This window comes from Emydura macquarii, unplaced genomic scaffold (genome assembly GCF_026122565.2).
Source record: "Emydura macquarii macquarii isolate MOO-44397 ecotype Brisbane River unplaced genomic scaffold, CSIRO-AGI_Emac_v2 contig_705, whole genome shotgun sequence".
Taxonomy (NCBI): Eukaryota; Metazoa; Chordata; order Testudines; family Chelidae; genus Emydura; species Emydura macquarii.
In genome coordinates, this window is record NW_027130842.1 from 13,993,582 (window position 1) to 14,011,322 (window position 17,741).

At 43.4% G+C, this 17,741-nt stretch overlaps 1 protein-coding gene across 1 annotated transcript in view; it reads left to right on the forward strand.

Moving 5' to 3' along the window:
- Nucleotides 1–6,303: 6,303 nt before the first annotated feature.
- Nucleotides 6,304–17,741, forward strand: part of OPRM1 (opioid receptor mu 1) — a 31,976-nt gene continuing 20,538 nt past the window's right edge. The window contains exon 1 of the mRNA XM_067542222.1: nucleotides 6,304–6,608. Within this exon, the coding sequence (XP_067398323.1) occupies nucleotides 6,304–6,608 (305 nt within the window). The remainder of the gene's footprint in view (nucleotides 6,609–17,741) is intronic.

The window sequence follows — 17,741 nt, forward strand, 5'->3', positions numbered from 1 at the left end:
CTGCCTTGTAGAGCTAAGAGTATGTTAACTGCATTGCTTCTAAATCCACATTTCAGACATTTTATTGATTGAATTCTGACTAAAGCTGGATAAATAAAGAAAATGTTTTCATAAAAGATTCCTTGATGAAATCCTGCCAACCCCCTCTATGAATATTAACAACAAGCTTGGGGGATGACCCACTGACCTGGGCTCAGTCCTAACTCATTAGACACAAGTAGGACAATGCAAAGCAATAACAGCAACAGGACTTAAATTAGGCCTCTTTCTCTGACAGAAAAAAACAAACTATCTTCTAAGAGAGTTCTAAAGCTATGTCCCTTCTATGCTTTATACATTAAATAGGGCTCAGTGATTTGAAGACTACTTATAGATAATAAAATAAAATAATAATAATAATAAGGCAATTAGTTTTTATTAGATTTTGCACCTTTACACTGGGTTGGACATAATGAGCGTCACTGCACCCAAGTGAGCACAAAAGCCATGGACGGCATTTGCTTCTGCAAAGGGGACAGGGAGCATGGGTCATCCTCTACCCTGCCTTTTTGAAGCACAATCCATGCCAGGGCTCCCACTGGAACAGTGCACGTCCCACTTCCCCCAGCAAGGTGCTTCTGTTGCTTCCTGGGCATACCCAGGATTCTGAGGCTTCTCGCTACCATCTGCCCTTTGTATGAGGAAGCCTTGTCCGTGCCTGCTATGGGTCAGCTCCTCAGGACCACCAGCCTCTGGCAACACTGGCTGTGTCCTCCAGGCCACCACCTCTTTACACATTAACAATAGGGACACTCCAACCCCCGAGAAGTCCCTGGAATGCCCAGCCCCTGTTCCACTGCACACTCTCAGAATTCACTGATTTTCTATTCCCAATGTAATAGGACACCCCGGCTTACCAGTTACACCTCAAGGTCACCACTCTGCTCAGCACACAGCATTAGATATGTTTATAGTACAAACAAGAAGAAGAAGAAGAAGAGACTTGAGATGAAGCAAGTGGAATAAATGGAAACAGAGGGTTACGTTTCAAATAAAATCATAACATACTTTCTAGAGCCTAAACTTAAATAACAAGACATTCCTCTGTCTCATAAAGGTTACACACCAAAAGTTTCTCTCCCTGCATCAAATAGCCAGATGGGCTGTGATCCTCTGATAAACAGACAAGCCAGCAGACAGCTTGTCCCCGTGATGAAGGATAGCTGGGTGTACCTTAGCAGCCCCCAGTACCGTTCCAATGATATATTGTCTTCACTTGTAAAAAGGGTAACCTCTCACAGCTTATGTTTTCATAGAATCATAGAAGACTAGGGTTGGAAGGGACCTCAGGAGGTCATCTAGTCCATCTAGTTTTTCTGCTTAGGTGCTCTCCTGGAGACTTTGCAATCACTTGATTAGCATTGTGCTCAGCCTGTAAATATGCGTTCAATGTGAAGTTATACAGTACTCAATCTGTATATAGTCAGAAGGTATATGTGTCTCCTGCCTTAAAGACACTTGTTTAACATTTTCTGGTGTCCTGCCCCAAGACACAGGCTTTCAGAACATAAATTTCCATACTTATACACATATAACACCTAACATATTATTCATACAGACTTTTCACAATGAATATGATGATCAGTGCAACAGAGGTTGTCATTAGAGAATTTACATGACATTCTTTGGTGAATTAGTATGTGGGTAATCAGACCCAGGGGATCCCTGTAACTATTATTCACTCCATGCCCTCTGCCAGTTGGACAGGGTAGCCAAACCCCCACCAGGTAGGTTAGGATCTCTTAGGTCCTCTCTCTTTTGATTAGAAATGCATCATGCTTGTTCTGAGTCCAGATGAACATTTTGGGGAGAAAGTCTGAAAAAATTCTGTTTGGCCATTTTTTAATCATAGCCAAATATGTATTTTTCAGCATTCACTTTGCACTCTGTCAGTTCAGAATGGCTGTTTTTCTAAACTGAAATCTTTGCTTGTATGTTATCATCCCTGCAATTTGAAGAAATTTAATCTAGGTACACTGAGGTTATAAATTGTAACTCTCCTGGCCCACACTATCCTTAACTTTCAAAGATATGCCAAAGTGCTGTCTTCCAGATAAATGCATGTTTGTTTCTATTGTTGCACATTGATTTCAAGGCATCAACATTTACTTCAATGTTTGATCCTTTCATCGATTCATACAAAAAGTTTAAATATATGCCATGAACATATGGGACTGGACCTTCACATAAATTTGAATCAAATGCTCCTTCTTCCAGAAATTGCACACTGATGGGACACATGAGCAAACACCACAGGAGTGCCACTGAGGACCCAGGTACCAAGCTACGTGGACTATTCCCTGAAGTAACTCAAGGACTTTTTTAAGGACCTTCCTTACTCATTCCTGCAAGAAATGCCTTAGGTGCCTAAGCCATTTTACTGCCGATAGTGGGTTCCCATTCATGGATGACTTGCAGCCAGACCAGAGAGAGGAGTGGAGCTCAGGGCCCCGCCCTCTGGTTAGCTTCTCCTAGTGGCTAGTTTAGGTGGCGTCCCCACCTAGCATGCTGGCTTTTGTGGATAGCATCCTTAGGCACTTCTTCCTCCCCATTCATCATATAGAGTACCTAGGTGCCTAACTCAGCTTTGTGTATCTCAGTGTTGTTCCTGGATTTTCTGACTGCTGCGAAACTCAGCATTGCAATTCCTTTGTACGTTTAGTGGATCCCATCCCCCATGCCTCAGTTCCTCATCCTATAGCTTGTGTTATGCTGGCAGTCAGATCATAAAGGTCCCTTCTGACCTATTTCTTTGTAAATTCCTAGGAAAATTCATTCTGTACGTTTGGGGTGGATGCACTATATTATTTGTACATGATAAAGAGATATGAGGATCTCATTGCCCACTGCCTTTGACTTTATATAGTTATTTACACCTGTAGTATTCTGTTCTGGTAACATTTTACATCCACTTTGCACAGGTGTAAATTACAATGTGCAAAAGCATTGGAAATATAGACAGGCTGGATGAAATCCTGGTCCATTTGTGTAGTGGGGCTAGGAGTTCACCTATTATCCCTATTATAAGTGGAAATATCACAGGTAACCCTCACATTTGGGGATTTTTTTTTTTTTTTTTTTTTTTTTTTTTGAGAATGACATTCTCCATAGGTTCTCTGGGATGCGCAACCTAAAAGCCATGCCTCTCCCTCCTGTGTGTACCAGCAATCCCTTCTCACATGACTCAGAAACTTTGCAAGTGTATACTCAGCAGAACTTTGATTATCCAGGCCTCAATTATCCTAAATCCTGTTATCAAAAAGATGCATTAATCATATTAAAAATCCACTCATTGAAACAGATTTATTCAGTGTCTCCCAGGCCATTTGAGTAATAAAGTTTGTACTGTGTGTGTAAAATGCTGTGTTTAACCAGTTTTTGTTTTCTTTTACTTATCTTTCAAATTTCACCTAATAAGGCTTGCTCTTAATGGGACTAACCTCTAGGGCTTCTTGCCAGTCTCAGTGCAGTCAAGGTTTTTCGCCTGTCAAAAGGTCGATTTCATGTGACGTGTTAATGTTTCTGTCTCATGTAATAGAGATTATTATGCACTACCACATTTAACTAGGAATCAATAAATCATTTTTAAGATGTCAAAGGTCCTTCTAATGACCAGTCTGGTGAGTCATTGAGCTTCATTAAAATCAAAGACCAAACCAGGCAAGAAGAGATTGTGATAATTAAGAGACAAGAAGGGATGTGAAGAACAAGCTCTCCGGGCAGCATTAGCTTCTGCCTGGCACCTTCTTATTCCAAGAAGGGTGCCGGGCCCAGGCACATCAGAAGGGTTAATGACAACATGGCTCCAGTCCTGAGTTAAGCTGTCTGATAGCTTTGGTGGGGGCTGAACGAGCAATAAGGTGAGGCGGCTCCACTGCGCACTGTGCTCCAGGATTCATTGCATAGAGAGTGGCCCAATTTCAAGACCTTGTCAGCTACCCATTCTGTATGCCAGGAAGTCTCTTTTCCCCTGAAGAGAGAATGAGGCATCAATTTTAAAAAGATGAAATCCCTGAGTTGTTGCTATCCTTTCCCCCCCCTTCCGTAGCTTTTCACACTGAAGGGGGATGATATAGTTCCTAATCTAAAGCACCATTTTAAAATATGATTCTAAATGGCTATGTCCCATCCACACAGGCCATAGGGCTTTTGAAAATAATCACCATCTGGGTGTAGAAAAGTGCATGCTGATAATCACCGGTTTGCACACAGCAGCGAGTTATTTGACCTTTTTCCATTTCCCTTACAACTCCAATACCCCCTGATGATAAATCACTTTAGAAAAAGGAAGAATATTCCCAATTATCCAGACTTATATACCTCAAATGATTATTTTCCAACTGTAAAGTCCTATGGCATCTCTTCATGAGATACTTCATCAGAATTTGCTGTTCCCTCTCCTGTAGTAACTGCTATAACCTCTGCTAGGAATGCAAATGTAGCACCTGTGTGGGACACATTGTTCTTGGTATGGAGAGAAAATAACTCCCAAACCTCAAAATGGATGCTATTCAGCCTCCTTACCTTTCCAGGATGTACTGCAACTAGATTTTGGGGCCTTACACACTCCTATGCAATTCTGACACACCTAGGGTGACCAGATGTCCTGATATTAGGAGCTTTGTCTTATTTAGGACCCTATTACCCCCCCCCCCCACACACACACACACACCCTGATTTCACTTGCTATCTGGTCACCCAAGACACACCGACTTTCCCCTGCTCTGCAGGAGGTGTATTGACACTGAGCAGTGGAAGAGCTAGGCCTGAGAAAAGTAATGCAGCATTCAGAGTAGTCACTGCTGGCTATGTTCCCTGCTTGTTCACTGGGCATTTTCTCTCTGGCTTACAGTGGAGTCCATTTAACTTCAGGGATGTGACAGCAAGAAAAATTTGATCCCAGAAATGTTGAGCAGGGCAGGCTGCTCCTAGAAATGCACAGGAGTTTCTCTGTGCACCTTTGAAATTAATTTTCCACTTAAAATGCCAACCTTTCCAAACAAGCAATGTACAAATAAAAAGAGATGCCCACAGCCTTCTAATATGGAGCCTTTTGGGCCGTTCCTTTTAATGTTATTAAATCTTGTAAAATCTCCACATCTTAATAACATGAGCAGTAAATTGATAAAGCAGAAATTTCTCTGGTCACAATCCTTAGGCTTCATGCAAAGCAAATAATTTTCAGAACACAAATCTGTTTGCCAATCAGTTCACAACCTGTTGCCATGTGATTAACCACATTTTATTACTAGATACAGCAAACTCTCACTGAAGCTATATAATAAGAGGGCAACCCCCACCCCCTTTAAAACCCCCGACTCATTATGTTAATCAATTGCATTTTAAACACTTTATAATCTCAGCCTGTTGAATCCCTAGCTTCAGGTCACATTCTCTTTAGCGATGCTGGCACTTTCTTGTGCTTCAAGATCTCAGAGAAGCAAGTGCCAGCTCTTGGGGAAGGGAAGATTTGAAATGACTTTATTGTAAATGCCATTGCTGCCCGTCCAAAATAAAGTACTGACTATTGGAAAGATGTGTTTTGCCCTAGTAAATGCCCTTCTGTCCCGCTTTCCCTTCAGAGACCAAGAAGGGGGTGAGCAGAACAAAGCTGGAGGTATAATGAGGGCAAAAAGGATTGAAAAGAGGGGAATTCAGCCTTCCCCTCTTTTTCCTCTGTTCCAGGAGCTGTAAACTAAGGTGGGCAGGGGTTCAGTGGAGTTGGTATTTACCCCATCTTGGGAGACTGGGACAGAGCAGCTGGGTCACGTGTCGTTGTATAAGTCCGGCTAAAAAGAGCAGACACCGGGAGAGAAAATGCAACTCGTATGTCCCTCCCCGTCTCCTTCCCCACAGCCACAGGCTCCGCCTCTCCACGCTGGTCCACCCAACACACACATGTGCAGCACCTCCAGCTGTGGGAGCGCACGTGAGCGTGCGCGCATCTGGCGAGCCAGCCAGCGACCCCCTTGTAATTCCTTCGCTCCGGCTCCCTCTCTCCCCCAGCCGCCCACTCCCCGCCGCCCTCTCTCATTCCCCGCCGCTCCTCGGCAGGCGCTTCCCGCAGCAAGCCGACGGTGTCAGCTGCTTGAGAGGCGAGGTCTGCCCGGGCCACTTCGCCGGGGGCTTGGAGCCGGCTGCGGGGCTCTCTCCCACCCACCCCGCCTGCAACGCGGGACGCCCCGGATCCCACCTGTCTGCCCTGTCCGCGGCTTGTACCTGCTGCTCGGGGAACGGGTCCCCCCCGCTCTGCTGGCCGGCACCATGGACAGCTCCTTCTTCCCCAACTCCAGCGCCTGCGGCCCCTTCGCGCCTCCCGCCGCCGGCTGCCCTCCACTGCCGCCGGGCGTCTGGGGCAACCTGTCCGGGCGCGCCGAGGAGCCAGGCTGGAACCAGTCCGACCCCTGCAGCGGCACCAACAGCAGCCAAGCGGGAGGCCGGGGCATCCCGTGCCCGGCGGCCGGGGTCAGCCCCTCCATGATCACCGCCATCACCATCATGGCTCTCTACTCCGTCGTGTGCGTGGTGGGGCTCTTCGGCAACTTCTTGGTCATGTATGTCATCATCAGGTAAGGGGCTCGGCCAGGGGGAGCGGAGACAGGCAGGCCCGGGGCTGGCGGGGGGGATGTAAGGCGGGCGGGAGGGGCAGAGACCCAGGGCGGCTATAAAGTAGCCAACACTTTTTTCTTAGTCACTTTCCTGGATGGTGATCGCCACCCGGCAGCAGCGACATTGCGCCCGACAGTGCGAGCGCTTGACACCCGGGGGAGGGGAGGGGGGGGACAGGACGTGGAGGTTTCAAGAGGCTGGCTTGAAGATGCTCCACTGGAGGGAGGGTTGGATGGGTTGTTTTTTTTTTTTTTAAATAACTCTAAGTGGCTCGGGTGAAATACTTTCCACGTCCAGGTCTGCCTCCTCCGCTCCAGTTGCGCTGGGCACCTGGCTAGGGTCTGAGGTTCTTGCAGGTTTCCTCTTACTGCTTAAGGGACAGGGCGAGGGGAGTCGGTTGGACAGATCTCGCGGGTTTCCTCTGTCTGCTTGGGGGCTGATCGCAGAAGCCATGAATGTATTGCTAAAATACCCGAGAGGAGGCATGGCGCACCAGCAAGGGGTACAGTGAAAAGGTGCTGGGGGAAAGTTGCAGTCTAGGTCGGGGGTGAGAGCAAATATTTCACACAAAAAAATCAGACCAGAGGAAGGCAACGGACCTTTCTGCCTGATGAAGGAAACTTCAAACAGACTCAGGGATGAGCTGCCAAAAGGAATAATAAATAACACATTAGCGGGGGGGTAGCACAATGCGTCACAGAGGCAAAAGTGACCCGCATTTGTTCAGGGGGCAATTTCTAATCCTCATGGAGGTGATTTATAATCTGTTAAACAGTACCTGAGGGTCCAAAACAAATAGCTGGAGAGAAATGCACTTGCTCAGAACAATTGGGATGTGCTTCCACGCGAAACCCGAGCAAACTAGCTAAGGAGACAGAAGGGTTAAAACAATGATCCTTTAACACTAGACTTTCGTTCGCCCCCTAGACACACACTCACACACTCTGTAATGGGAATATTATAACACCTATCCTTTTTAACCCACACCCACTTCCTGGGGCTCGATAAACAAAATTCCTACTGACCTCTACTAAGGAAAGGATCGGACCCATTAAAACTAATTAATGTTGTTGCAATCTTTCTTAGCTTTCTCACAGATAATCTCACGTCCAGATAAATATATTTACTAGTGGGACAACAGTTATTCTAAGGAGCCATTTAAGATTCAGCTGGGTTGTTTTTTTAAATTAGTTTCAGTTGTTTCATGGGTGAGCCTTCTACATCTGTAAATCGGATTTCTTTAACACAGGGCAATAATAAGAGAGAAATGAAATTTGCTCCTCACATTTGTATAACATTTGGGAGAAATCAGGTTACGATCACTTTCTATGAGAAAACAGCACCACCTACTGACAGCGAAGATCACAAGTGAAATTGCTGTAGGAGGAGATGGGGGTTTAATTTACAACTCACATTCTAGGGAGAAATAACACCGTTCTTTCTTGCATTACCTCTTTACGGAGCTGTTTCAAGTGTCCATGATGCGATGATAAAAGGAAAGAGAAGCAATTCTATACATTAAAGCAAGGCGGTATGTTGTTGATCTGTGTGGTCACATCTGAAGTCACAAACCGTTCGTGTTTTAATAAACGGTGCCGTACCAAAGACAAAACCAGATGAGCAGTTATTCTCTCAAATCCTTACGGTGTTCACTGATCTAACTCTGCTGTTTTACAATACATTTGTATTTTTCGGGGAATACAAGCCGAAGGGAACTTTTTAATGTCGGATTCAACCGGGGACTAATTTGGCAGGTTGGTGCAGCAGGGCACGATTAGCAGGAATGGCATGGAAACTAGTTGCTGGCGATGCGAGCCTTGTGGCAACTGAAAGGATGGAGAAAAGGGAGTTAGTCCCAAAGCATCTGCCTGCACTGTAGCAGCAACCGCAGAAACTTCCCAGTGGGCATATTGCCCAACATTGGACATCTTAACTGCAAAAAGACGGGATCTGAGAGATTGATCGGAGCAGAAATTGTCTCACTCACAGTATATATTTAAGAGCAGTAGTATCATGCTAATGAATTTATGGCACACCATGAGTGAGCCAACGTGGCTGACAGAGTTAATGGAAATGGAGATTGAATAATATGCATCAGTGGTTCAGACTGGAGTAGTCCTATCTCTGGCCAGGGAGCTGTTGTTTCAAATTACACTTTAGGAGCTGGGTTTTCAATTTAAATAGCTGGAAAGGTTCTATACCACTCTGTGGTTCCATCCAATCAGCAAGACATGCCATTTCCTGGCAACAGTCCAGCTGTGCAAATACTTATAAATGGCATAAGGACCACACTTGTTTGATGCATGTATTGAATGTATTCCACTGGGGAAATTCAGATGCATAAAGTAACACAGTAAGGATACTTCTAAGCAATTAAGTATTGGTTTGGGGTTGTTTAGTTATGCCAGCTTGAGCCAGTTCAATATCTTATAATTCCTAGTACCATTTTAACAATCTTTGCATTTATTATTTGCATTACAGCCACATCAAGGAGCCTCATTCTGCTAGCCATGGTACGGAGTCCTTTTCAGGGACAGTTCCCCCCCCCCCCCCCCCAAAAAAAAAAAAAGAAAAAAAGAGCTTACTCCCTAAATAGACAAGACAAAGAGTGGGAGAAAGGAAGTATCATTACTTTCATTTTACAGATGGGGAGATGAGGCACCAAGAGGTTAAGGAATCCACAAAGATACTTAGGCAAGTTACAGTTTTAGGCACTGCTGAGATCCACAAAAGTCCCACTTGGCTGCCATGTGACCTTATAAGTGGTTAAAGTCACCACTTGAAAAGCAGCTATGTTTTTGCAGTAAAAGTTCCCTAGGTGCCTATGTCTCGGGACATGTGCACTGCTGCCTTGTTCTAGGTGTCTGGGCACCTATCTCCCGCCTAAGCCTCAGAGCAATTCACAAACCAGGGGAAGATAGGCTTTTGGCTGCCTAAGTTGGGGGATGGGGTGGGACTCGATGCAGTAGGCATGCTCAAAGGCTGCTTACCAGAGTGGGCTCCTCAGGTGAGTTCACACAAAACAATGAAGGGGGAAAAAAGCACCCTTATACCCTTTAGCCCAGTGGTTAAGGTACACACATAGAATACCACAGACCCTTGGTTTGAAGCCCCCCTCAGCGTGATGAATAAAAGGGATCTGCCACCTTGCAGGTGAGTGCTTTAACTGTTAGGCATTAGAATCATTCTAACTATCTTGACTCAATATTTAATGATTCAATTATTTAATTAAAATGGAACAACTTCAATTGGAGAGATTTAGAATTGGGGAGATACCGGAATATGCTATTATTCCCCTGGGAGTTAGGCACCTAAATACCTTTGAGGATTAGGCCCAACAAGAACACTAATCTTCAGAGGTGTTGAACTTCAATAACTCCCAATAAGCGTGGATCCTTTGGAAATGGGGTCGAAAGCACAGAGTTGCCCCATAGTTCAGGGTAAAGCTCCATTAGAAGTATTCAAACATCTACCCCCTAACTCATCCAAAAAGAAAAAATTTTCTGAAATTTTGCACCAGATGTCTCATCCCTGGGTACATTACCTCTCCGGGAAGTTTGATGAGGTTAGGAAAAGGAGGTTTAAAATTATGATTTTAGGGCCTTAATCATGCAAGGCCTTCCATAATGCTCAGGCCTAGCTGTACTCCTCCATATTATAACTTGAGTCACATGTGCAGTTGCTCCCTTATTCTCCTGAGTGATGCGTTAAAAGGGGACCACGGAAAAACATAGGCTTAAATGTGATTCTCAGTTTGCAGTTTAGGCGCTTTGCTTATTTGTTTGCTCTTTTCCTTGATCAGATTTTTGCCACTAGAGAGGAGTGACACAGCAACTACTCAGTACCATTCTCATTGATGCAGGAGCAGGTTCGCCTGCACTCTCTGACTTGCTCATCATTTTTTACCTTGAATTTATATGTATACCACTCTATGGTTGCACCTTTCAAATTAAGTCCCATGTAGCCAACTCTAAGTTGTTTCTATCGGTGACACTCAAGCAGCACCTCTGCTGTGTTTCTAAATGATATAATAGAACTCAAGTTTAATCACCCTCCCTCGATTTTTTTGCTTATTGTGGTGCTGCATTAGCTATTTTCTTTATATATTCCATATAAATATTAATTCTGAAATGAAGAGGGTGCTGTAATGCTTTTCAAAAGACATGAAGGAGAGTTATAACTTTCTTCTTAAATTAACATATTAGTAGATAAATGTTAGGCAACAACAAATGTGACTTCTAGCTATTGAGTGGCATTTAGCTACAGCATGCTATTAGTAACACAGCGTGAATCCAATTACCAAAGCACTCTATGGGTGTTGTCTTGTTCCCATTCAAGTCAGTGGGAGCTTTGTCATGGACGTGCATGGGAGGAGGATTGTGGTGTAAGGCCCAGATCCTCAAAAGGTATTTAGGTGCCTAACTCTCACTTATTTCACTGGGAGGTTGGGTGCCTACATACCTTTGAGGATCTGGGACTAAGACTTTAGCACACCAAGTGTTAGAAAGATACTAGAAATGTAGCCTACCATCCTTGACATTACACTGATGTCTGGAAAGATGGACTATTTACCTGGGGGCCCAATCCTGCAAGGTGCTGAGCTCCTTCTCAGGGGAGCTTAGTGCCCTTAATGTCCAATAAAGTCAATGGGAACTGAAGGCACACCGCACTTCTCAGGATTGGAGCCTTAACTGCATTTCTCGTAAATGAAGAAGATTGAGGTATACTTGGTGATGTGTTCTTTACCACAAGAAATGCCTTGTATCATGATGGTAAATGCTTTGTCTAGTAACACTAATTTGAAACTACAACATAAGAACCACCATACTGGGTCAGACCAATGGTCCATCTAGCCCAGCATTCCTTCTTCAGACAGCTGCCAATGCCAGATGCTGTAGAGGGAATGAACAGAATGGGGCAACTACTGAGTGATTATCCTGTCATCCACTCCCAATTTCTGGCAGTTAGAAGCTTAGGACACCCAGATGAAAAGAGTCTTTGTCAAATGATAGAAAACAAAATTTCTCTCTTCAGATTTCTCAGGACATTTGTTGACTAACGATGTAAAGGAAAGAGAAGCTGTGTCTATGCCCAGTGAAATCAATGGGAGTCTTTCAGTTGACTTCCATGGGTTTTGGATCAGGCCCTATAGAAGCAAAGAATAACATTATTTTGCTTTTTATCACAAAATATGCTTTATATATTCAAACAACTGACCATTGTATTTTGTTATTACGATCCAGACATGGCGGTTAGAGTCCAACCTATTGCCAGGGCATATTTCAGAGCCATCTCTTTGTGACCAAATGGAGAAGGGGAGCAGCAGGCAACAGTCGGTCCAGCCTGAACATGGCTGATCAATGTGTGTTAGTTACAGCTAAAATAGGTCAAACTTTTTCAAAAGTTTGGAATTATTGAGAAAACGGCCTTTTTCAAAACCAGACATTTCACACCAAACTGAAAAGTTCCAGAGGGGTAGCCATGTTAGTCTGTATACAGCAAAAACAACGAGAGTTCTGTAGCGCTTTAAAGACTAACACATTTAATTTCTGCAGGCATAAGCTTTTGTGGGCTGTAACCCACTTCGTCAGATGTAAGGAATAGAAATCCGAGAGGAGGTATATATATACGTCTAAGGATAAGGAACAACAATGGGGAAGTCAGTTATAAGCAAAGTCCATTCAGTTAGAGTAGTTGAGGCCTATTCACAACTATTGATTAGATGGTGAGAATGTGTGAACAGTGACGATTACTTCTTGTAATGAGAGAACCATTCCAAGTTCATATTTAGACCCAGTTTGATTGTGTCAAGTTTGCATATGAGTTCCAGCTCTGCAGTTTCTCTTTGAAGTCTGTTTTTGAAGTTTTTTTGTAGAAGTATAGCAACTTTCAAGTCAGCTACAGAGTGTCGTGGGAGATTGAAGTGCTCTCCAGCTGGTTTTATGGATGTTACCATTTTTTATGTCTGATTTGTGTCCATTTTGCGTAGAGACAGTCCGGTTTGGCCAATGTACATGGCAGAAGGGCGTTGCTGGCACATGATGGCATATATTACATTAGTAGATGTGCAGGTGAATGAGCTCCTTATGGTGTGGCTGATGTGTGTTATGGTGTGTGTTATGTGTGTTATGGTGTGTGTTATGGTGTGGCTGATGTGTGTTATGGTGTGGCTGTGATGGTGTCACTAGAGTCAATGTGTGGGCAGAGCTGGCAACGGGATTTGTTGCAGGGGTCTGTTCCTGGATTAGTGTTCTTGTTGTATGGTGTACAGTTGCTGTTGAGTATTTGCTTCAGGTTGGGGGGCTGTCTGTAAGCAAGGATAGGCCTGCTTCCCACAACTTGAGCGAGTGAAGGATCATCTGCTAGGATAGGTTGTAGATCCTTAATGATGTGTTGGAGAGATTTTAGTTGGGGGCTGTAGGTGATAGCCAGTGGTGTTCTGTTGTTTTCTTTGTTGGGTCTGTCCTATAGTAGGTGACTTCTGGGTACCTGTCTGGCTCTGTCAATTTGTTTCTTCACTGCTCCAGGTAGGTATTGTAGTTTTAAGAATGTTTTATGGAGATCCTGTAGGTTTCGCTTTCCATGACATTTTTCACATTTATCCCACTTTTTAGCAACCCTATTATCAACATCTTCCATGTGAAAGCTGGAAATTATGATTCAGCCGTGGGTTGGCATCTAGCAATGTAAGCACCCATGCCCCTCGCTAGGTCATCCTGTGTAAGCAAGGGGGCAGGAGAAAAGGAGGAAGAAGAGTCCTCAAGGATCAGAGGCAGGAGGCAAAAGGAAAGCTGCTCGGGATTTGGCTGAGGAGCAGTAGAGGCAGGAGATGGTCTTAGAGTGATCATAAGGGGCAGTGAAGGAGGAGAAAGGGCCCTCAGGGTCATGATGGCAGGCAAAGAGAAGGTTCAGGGCCAAATTAAGCCAAGCCAGGACACTAAGCACACCACAACTTTAGGAATCGGCCTAATGCTTTGGCACCCCTTTGGTAGCAGCCAAGATGATCTCTTTCATCTGAAGAGGTAGGGTGGCAGCACTGGGGGCTCCCCAGTACTTAGCTCAGCAACTGAGGTGCATCTGCTTGGGTGAGTTGGTCAGACACACTGCACTCTTTAGCTCCTTCCACCCATAAAGTGCTTTGCTAGATTGGTGTTGGTAAGGTGCCTCAGAGAAGGGGTTTGGAAATTAACATCCCATTCAGATGCATTGTGAGGTTCAACCTTCTCAGAGTGTACCTTCAAGGTCTCTGCACACTCAGATTAATACTTCTGCTTCAGTTGCACTGAGGGCACATTTTCAAGCTTCTCTTCAAAACCAAGCAGAGTAGAAACATTTTTTTTAAATGAAAGACAAGTTTCTCATGTAATCACAGGACTCCAGGAGCTGGGGCCCAAGCCATGAGCACATAGTGCCTATGCCTCAATCCAGTCTCAGGCCTGCCAGTGAAATTCGATGGCAGTTGACAGGAGTTACGCAAGCTACACAGAGTAGATTGCGTAACTCCTGTCAACTTCATAACTTCCTTTTAGTGCGCCATCTCCACTGCTCTGTGCTGACAGGAAATGCGTACCTGTTGACACAGTGCTATGCTTTTTGGGGCAGTGGTTTTACTAAATCGACTTCCGGATCGTTTGAGCGGGTCTTCACTTCTGCTCAATCGATCCAGATAAATCGATCTGATGGCAGTGGATTTGCCACTGTCAGTGTAGACATACACTCAGAGTGAGGGACAGAAGGGATGGAAAATGTTGACGCTGGTGTGTATTTTGTAGAAGGCAGCTTTTAGAAGACCACTGAGAGTGGTTTTTTTCATACGTAATGTGTTGATGTTGTGGGGGTAATTTTTTCTTTGCATATTTTACATGGAAAATATTGCTGATTTCCTCAAATTCTCTCTGCTTTTGACATGTGGCACGTGTGTTTTTCTTTGCTAATGGCAATGGTGGGTTTATCTTGCTTGGTTATCTTAGTTGCTTTTTTGAGTGGTGGAACAGTGTTTTTGGAAGTGTTTATAAGTTGGTTTTTTTTGGGGGGAAAGGGGTTAGAATTGAGTGTGTGTTATTTGGAATTTTGTATATTAGAAGCTCATTAACTGGTATTAATGACTAAGAGACCCACTGCTGAACTATAGAAATTGGCAAATGGCCTGATCCAAAGCCCAGTGAAATCAATCAAAGTCTTTAAGTTGATGTCAGTGGGTTTTGGATCAGGTCCAGTAGGAACAAACAGTAAAAAAGCAAAAGGTATCACAAAATATGCTTTATATATTCAAACACTTGAAAACTGTATGTAGTTACTAATTACTGGATAATATTCTGTGCTATACTATCATAGCATAATTTGTAAAATGAATGAATTCTGGGCCGTATGTGACCTCACTGTAACTGTGTCTGATAAATAGGCATTTACTGAGTAAAAGAAAGAAACTGCATTTTTGTGCAAATTATGGATTAGCAAATTCTACTACGGGTTTGGGGGGGATGTTGTATGTTTGTGTATGCTTCTGCAGTGCAGAGATTTTGTTCTAATAATGATGTTATCAGCAATGGAATTTTGTCAGAAATCCATTTCAACAACCCATTTTATGAAATTATTCCTAATGATCACTAAAAGCGCAGAGCACTATACCAAAATCCCACCATGCATCTTTTTTTGCAATAGTGCTGCACTTTGAACTTTCTTCAAACTTGGATAGAAACTGTGGTATAGTGTCTGGGGTGCTAACATCTTTTTTTCCCATGTAGAGTATTATTTGTTAGTATTAGTAGTCATACAAAGGGTACTGAAAACTCCTTTCTTGAACCACAGGTTTGTCCTTTATGACTATTGTCATATTTTATGAGAGCTGTTTGGAGGACAACAGTTCTGGTTTGTGGCCACTTTAAAGGTTTCAAACTGTGGTTTTGTTCCACACTAGCACAAAACCAAAACCTTTTGAATGTCTTCATGAAAAACAGAACTGTGTTGAAATATCTTTTCAGATTGAAACATGAGCTTTTCTGATCAGGAAGGTTTTCTGAGTTCAGGGCTCACTGGTTACTTCAGACCACATTATCATGCGCTATAGCCTGGTGGGTAGAGCACTGTCTGGGATGGGGGACATCCTGCTTCCAGTGCCTTGACTCAGAGTGATCTGGGGTGGCAAACTCTTCTGCGAATCAAGGACTTGAACCTGGGTCTCTCGCAAACCAGTGATCAGCAGGATATAGAGTATGAGAAAGTCTCTCTTTCTCTCAAGTGTTTCAGCTTTGACAAAGTGAAACTAATTCAAAAATGTTTCTTCCAGCTCTAATTTTTACTTGCTCACTTTCTTGAAGCTGCACAAGGATTGAGTGCTGCGGACAGGTTGTACTGTGTGCCAGGATAGCATGTCAGTGCTGCTGATTTGGTATGAATTACCCATTGTTTCATACCACTGTATATCTTTTCATTCCTTTATGTGGGATGGGATGACTGGATCCTCGAAGAGTAGTTTTAGACTGAATTCTGACACAGATAGGAGGCCAGTGAAGGTGATGGAGGATGCTGTGTGTGATGAAAGAATCGGCTGTGTGTGATGAAAGAATCGACGACTCTTTCTCTGATAAATGTAAAGCTATAGTTATAATTCACAGGGAGGAATAGGGGCCGAAAATGACAGACGGCAAGGGATTACGGATTAAGGCATTCTTAAAACAGGAACTGTTTGGACCAGGCACAGGTTCAATAACCAGACAAAATTTATAATAAAGGAAATGTTATCAATATTCATGGGATGGTTGGAAATATTTTAGATGCAAATTATTTTTAAGTTTGTATACACATCGGGGTATAAGAGGTTGGCATAACATGATCTGTACCGCATATTTACCTTTGTATTATTATTCTCTCTGGCCTCTAATTTTCCCCCTCCTTACTTTGTCATTAATTTTCTTTGTAACCCTTCTTATTTAGGTCCAGAAACTGCCATACTTGTTCATATTGTCCCCAAAGTATTCAAAATAAGCAAATGTAATAGAATGTAAGACCTTAAATTGTAAACTCTTTGGGTCAGTGATCATGGCGTTTCTTTGTGTTTAGAGAAGCTGAGCACACATGGGAGGCTAGATAAATGCTAAATAGCAATTAACGTGGTACACTTTCAGTATCTGATTGTGGGTCATTTTTGTTTCTATCAAAAATAGGTTAACTGAGACGAAAATACTGCATATTTTTAAGTGCTCAAACCATCACGATTCTTGATTAGCAATTAGCCCAGTGGTGATTTGAAAAGTGCACCGCAGTTATATGTTGCATTAAAGTCCCTATGGCTAGCATTATTACTGTGAAGTTCTTTAACATTTATGAGAAAATGCCACCTGGTATTTCACAGTAAATAACCTGAACACTCTGGTACATATCAGTGTACCTATCCATGTCCTTTACATTTACAGAAAGACAGGTGTCTGTGTTTGCATACCATCTGTGGTTGAAATTTTGCCTGTGTAATCTCTACAGCTTGGTAAATGTTTGACTATCAAGCCATTTCCCCTCTGAGATCAAGGGAACCAAACTGATGAAAAGCATTTATATCTTTGTATTTATTTTATTAGCCCTTGAACAAAGGATGAACATGACTCACATTTTCTCTTTTCTCTGCCTTTATTCAGCCTCATTAACAAAACCTATATTAACATTTTTTACATTGAAATACCACATTTAGGCTCATTTGGGTGCCGCAGGGTAATGGGCCGTGTAAACTTTCATCTTATTTAAATCTAATCCAGGCTGCCACTGACCGAGAGTTGTTACCATTTAGAGATCAGTCCTGTGAGGTTAGCTGACACCTCTGCTACACTCCTGGATAATTTGGTGCAATGCATGTTACAATATCATACCTGGAAGCAAATACCGGGTGGACAGAAAGTTGCGTCTCATAAAAGGAGTGTTACACAAATTACTACCGCCAGGCAACACGGGAATCCTGGGAAGAACTGTGGTCCTGAGGCATGTCCCTGAAGCACAATGCCCCCCCAGCCCAGCCTCAGGACAATACATCTATGCACCATGTCTGACTTTGGGCTGCGCCTAATTAAGCTTTGTAATTAGGTACAACTGTGTAAAAATCCTGCAAC